This window comes from Morone saxatilis, unplaced genomic scaffold, assembly GCF_004916995.1.
Source record: "Morone saxatilis isolate NCDOM2014 unplaced genomic scaffold, NCSU_SB_2.0 Contig10, whole genome shotgun sequence".
Classification (NCBI taxonomy): domain Eukaryota; kingdom Metazoa; phylum Chordata; class Actinopteri; family Moronidae; genus Morone; species Morone saxatilis.
This window is the reverse complement of record NW_023339652.1, coordinates 2,680,023-2,685,635: the sequence shown is the minus strand read 5'-3', so window position 1 is coordinate 2,685,635 and position 5,613 is coordinate 2,680,023. Positions and strand designations below refer to the sequence as shown.

At 44.0% G+C, this 5,613-nt stretch overlaps 1 protein-coding gene across 1 annotated transcript; it reads left to right on the top strand.

Annotated features, from left to right (window-relative positions):
- Positions 1-4,957, top strand: usp44 (ubiquitin specific peptidase 44; the record flags this gene model as incomplete). Its single annotated transcript, XM_035676465.1, is given in 5 exon segments — positions 1-661; positions 1,671-1,869; positions 3,169-3,277; positions 3,597-3,847; positions 4,572-4,957. Coding segments are annotated over 5 exon segments (1,345 nt in total), but the record flags the coding sequence as incomplete, so codon positions are not given.
- Between the last annotated feature and the right edge of the window lie 656 nt (positions 4,958-5,613).

Here is a 5,613-nt window from a genome sequence, read left to right as displayed (position 1 = left end):
GCCTGTTCGCCGAAGGCAGCAGAGCACCAAACAAGGCGGCTCGCCCTTCAAACGGCGTCCCACGGTCACACCGGGAGTGACGGGCCTGAGGAACCTAGGCAACACGTGTTACATGAACTCCATCCTGCAGGTGTTGAGCCACCTGCACGTCTTCAGGGAGTGCTTCCTGCAGCTGGACCTCACGCAGGCGCTGGAGCTGCTGGCGTCCGCCGTCCACGGACAGCTGGCGGGGAAGACCTCGTCCCAGTCGCCTCTCACCTTAAGGAAGGGCTTCCAGACCAGCTCGGGCTCCGGGGCCGGGCTGAGCGGCGGGGCCTCGCGGGGCCGCAGCATGGAGCTGATCCAACCCAAAGAGCCCAGCTCCAAGCACATCTCTCTCTGCCACGAGCTGCACACCTTGTTCCAGGTCATGTGGTCCGGTAAGTGGGCGCTGGTGTCGCCTTTCGCCATGCTGCACTCGGTGTGGCAGCTGATCCCGGCGTTCCGCGGCTACGCTCAGCAGGACGCGCAGGAGTTCCTGTGCGAGCTGCTGGACAAGGTGCAGCACGAGCTGGAGAGCACCGGCACGCACACGACCACCGCGGGCGTCCCACAGAAACGACTCATCAAACAGGTGCTCAGCGTGGTCAACACCATCTTCCACGGCCAGCTCCTCAGCCAGGTACATCAGCGTCTTTATGTTCTCCTTCAAACATCTACTGAGTGAACTGTCATTATTCTGGCAGAAACAGTGAAAAACTGCTAGAAACTCTCTGCTGCCTTTCTTTGTCGTTTATCACACCGAACTGAATACAGTTTGGTTTTGGACTCTTGTTCTGATAAAAGAGGACGTTTGAAGAAGTCGCCTTGAGCTCTGGGAAGTTGTGATGGCCATTTTCTGACTGACGATAAATCATAATAATACTAATGAAAGTATTTGAGAGTCCAAGTACAGATTGAGCATTTTTATAGTGTAAATATGATTAATCATCTTAATTAATTAACCGTGTAGCTTTAGTAACACACTGAGTGTACTACATGTATGTATTTTTCTGAAGAACACCTAAAAGGACTCACTTTGTGTCTACTACAAGTGACAACCGAAGCTCAGCGTCACTCCCAGTAACCGATGGGAGTGAGAGTTGGTCTGAGGACAGGAGATCAGTGTCTGAGGCTGAGCACACACTGCGCCACCTGCTCCTGCTCAACACAGAGGCTGTGTGTCTCTAAGTAAAGCGCTGACTCAGACTGCTTTTGACTCTCTGGACAACAGCGATATACCTAAACTAAAGGTTGTGTTGTGTGTGAATATTAAAGGCCGAGCAGGATGAGAATGATGATAGACTCAAATGAAAATTCTTGGCCGAAAAAACCGAAACACGGAAAGATTGTAATTCAAAGAATAAATCAGTTACGAAAGTATGAAAATATTTATTTAGCACTGACATTACAACAATGCACAATATAAAATAACTAACTTCAACAAAGTGCATTCAGAACTTTCTCTGTAGGCCTACAACATAACAGTGTATCCAAACAAAGACTGCCAAAGCCCAAATGTTACATCACTGGAAAACGGTTTCAAAAACACAGACAGAGGTGATAAATTAAACCCGACGTGGAGAAGCTCTTCACCCCCCTTCTTGAAATTTCTGCATTACCTATTTATGTCCTCTCTCTTTGATTGGCAGGTGACGTGCGTGGCCTGCGACCATCGCTCCAACACCGTGGAGCCGTTCTGGGATCTGTCTCTGGAGTTCCCCGAGCGCTATCACAGCAACAGCAGGGAGTCGGCCGCTCAGGCGTCCTGCCATTTGACGGAGATGCTGGCCAAGTTCACAGAGACCGAAGCACTGGAGGGAAACATCTACGCCTGCGACCACTGTAACTGTGAGGGAAATGATGATCTGTTCCCTCCGTAACTCGTCTGAGCTTGTCCTGGACCCGTTTGTCTTGTGAATAAACGTTAAAGCAGCGATAAAGATCTTCTCATCAAGTCTCTCTCTCCAAAATGTTGGATGTTGATTGGAAACATTTGAAGCAAATGTTGATTCTTGTCTGGAATCCTGACAACATCAGATATACAGATAGACCGATACCGATTATTAGTAGTCAAGGAGGCCGATAACCGATATTCATTTGCAGTAAAAGGGGAAATATTGGCGTCAAACTTTTGAATAATACAAACTCCAACACTTAACTTTGTTTAAATGCCTTTAAAGCATATGATTATTAAACAGCTCATCAGATTTAAACATGTTAAAGGTTTGTTTTAACTTAACCAACAGACATCTTTGTTTTAAAACTCTAACAAACAGTGCAGCGAGCTCCCAGGCTCAGCAGCATGTCTCATAAAGTTAACATTTAAACAAATAAATAGCTCCATAAAGTTTTCTACATAAATAAAGCTTTCCAAAATTTCAATATACTGAAATGTTAATCTTTCATCTTTGTTTTAAGTTCAAACAGAAACAGAAAGTGCAGCGAGCTCCCAGGCTCAGCAGCATGTCTGATAAAGTTAACTGAACATTTAAACAAATAAATAAATAGTAAAAGTGGACTGAATTGAGTTTGTTAGGTTTTATAAACTCACACAGACTTCTACTATCACGGACTATTTCCATATCGATGTTATCAGCAGCCTTGTTTGGAGTGATTAACAGGCCGGTCTGGAGGGACTGCGAGCGAGCAGAGCTGCCGCTGTGTTCATAGTTACTGGACTCACAGTAATGTAGAGGACTGGGATGTTTATTACAGTTTGGGGAGAGTCTGCTGCCTTCACTTACCTTCTGCCATGACTGCGAATGACTTATGAGTCGAGTGAAGAACGAGCCAAGGAGTAGTCGTAACAGTTCACCATTTAAAAAGTAGATTTCAAGCCCTGTTAACATCCTTTGTATCTTATTAAACAAAATACACTTACCTAACTAGAATACCAATGGCAACAAGGAAACCACGAGCTAAATATTGTTGAAAATCTCTATTATTTTGGAAATTTCCTGTCATAGAAAATTAAACTGTATGTTTATGGAGTTGAATGTGATATTTAGAGATGTTACTTCAGTGTGTCTGATTCAGATTTAATGAAGGATCAGCTCAGACGTTGTACGGTCGTGTCTTCATGTGAAAGGTTTCTTTGCTGCTCAGTGGACTGATGTTTATACTGCGTGTCGACTCTCTCGTTTGCAGCCGCTCGACGTCGGACCTCCTCCAAGTCAGTCCTCCTGACCGAAGCACAGAAACAGCTGATGGTCCACAAACTGCCTCAGGTCCTGCGGCTTCACCTCAAACGCTTCAGGTACATTGAGTGATTAATACTTCATATATTTGCTTTATTTGAAGATGTATCTGTCCCTAAAACTACTCTTACAGTCAGAAATGTGTCTGAGTGCCAGGTAGCGTTTGTCAACAGCAGACGAGGACAGGAACAAAGCAAAATGCACTTAAAATGCTGTAAACGATTACTTAAAAAGCAGACTTTTAGTCCTTAAAGAGTTTCCACTGTGTAGACGTTTGTTGGTCTGCACACAGTGATGATTCGGGGTCGGCAGGTGCTTTCTGCTGCAGACTAAAAGCTCATTTGCTGTCTGTCTTTCCGTCTTGTGATTGGTCCTCAGGTGGTCCGGGCGAAACCACCGGGAGAAGATCGGAGTCCACGTCAGCTTCGACCAGCTTCTCAACATGGAGCCGTACTGCTGCCGAGAGCCCTCGCCCAAACTTGTGTCCTGCTCCAGTCCCAGCAGCCCCGGTGCTGCGGGCTCGCCGCGCCCCAAGCACTTCCTCTACGATCTCTCCGCTGTGGTGATGCATCATGGGAAGGGCTTCGGTTCCGGCCACTACACGTCCTACTGCTACAACACAGAAGGAGGTGAGTTAAAGAACTGAAAACAACACTTTTATATGAAGAACTATGATGATAACTTTATTTATTTAGCACAATTGATGCATAAGATCCAACACAAAGTGCTTCACTTCACTTCAAAGGCACACAATCATATTTATGATCAAATAATAAAAACAAGTAACATACAATGTCTTGAGATTTAGTTTGAAGATGCAGATGCAATTATTTAATATTATTTAATATTATTTTGTGTCAAAGGTGCTCTGTGTACATAGTAAAACTAAATATATATATATATATATATTGCAGCAGAAGATACCAAAATCCTGATTAAATACACTTTTAAAATAACAGTAGCGTTCTGACTTTGGTGTGACTTATTTTCTAAAAGCTACTTGTTCTAAATACTAAAAGGGCTTTATTCAGAAGTGACAATTTGATCCACTTTATTTGATCTGTTTCGATTTTATCTGAAGATTTTAACTGGAACTGTACAGTGGCGTTAGAGTGATTTTACATAAACTGTCTTAGGCTGAGTACAGACAGTCTGGTAGTGGATGTGAACGTAAACGAGCCGAACAGTATTCAGTTAGTTGCGATCTTCAACTCCACAGTTAGATGCCACTAAATCCTACACACTGTTCACCTTCTGTGAGTAAATGTGCCCAGTCTTCGAGGATCCCTGTTGGTTAAAAGTCTCGTTGTTGTGTCTTTGCCTCCTCTCATCGGAGTCTTTTCTTGTTTCCAGGCTTCTGGGTTCACTGTAATGACTCTAAGCTGAATGTGTGTTCAGTGGAGGAGGTCTGCCGTGCTCAGGCCTACATCCTCTTCTACACACAGCGAGTAACTCAGGACAAAGACCGGCCGCTATAGGACCACCATCCCTTGAAGATCCTCCTCCTCATCCGCTGCAGCCTGACCACTCAGCGAGAAGATATCAGCACAGCCCCACCTATCGCTCTTTCTCTCCTCCCTCTCTTTCTTTGGGCATTTTATATCCTGGGAGGATGGGTCTTTTTTTAGTCTATTTTTCTGAATAAGGAAAAAACAAAAAAGAGAGGAAGAACTCCTTTTTAAAAACCTGGTTCTGCTTTATGAACTTCTTGTATATGGTGTTTATATGTAGGTATTTTTTAAAAAAAATGGTGATGTTTTTGTGATTTGTGTACAGTTGTATTTTATAAAGAAGAGAGTATCAGCCAAGATGTGTCTCAGTAGCAGCCAACAGACTCTGGCCGGGGCACGACCACAAGTGTNNNNGTGTATTGACGCTTTGAGGGCTCGTTGATTGTAAATGCTGTTTTGTTTCAACTGAAATGTTTCTCAGTCACTTTAGATAGTTGTCACAGAACTGGATGTAAGGTTGTAAACATGTCATTCACTCATGAGAAATGGCCTCCCTGTGTTCTAGACAGGTAAAAGTTGTTGATAGATGTTAACGACATGGCTGCGTTTGGCCACTTTCCTGCCAGAAATGCACTAATTTCTACAGAGTAGGTTGTCAGTATTGTTGTTGTTGGTTCAGAGTTAAAAGGTCTCTACACAAGGAAGTTTTATTTTTCCCTCTGAAGTACTCCTGGGTCTGCCAGGAAAAAACTGGCAGACCTCAAGCCAAAGCCTTGGGGGGAAGTGTATGGAAAAACCTCTCAGCATTTCCAAAACGGTTCAACATTTGCTGGATGTTTTTTTTTATATTTTTTCTTCCCTCTTTCACCAAGAGAGGAGGAAGGGGGGTTAAAAGTTTTAGGTTTTGTTTGTTTTTCTGGATAAATGCTGCCACCTCAGAATGT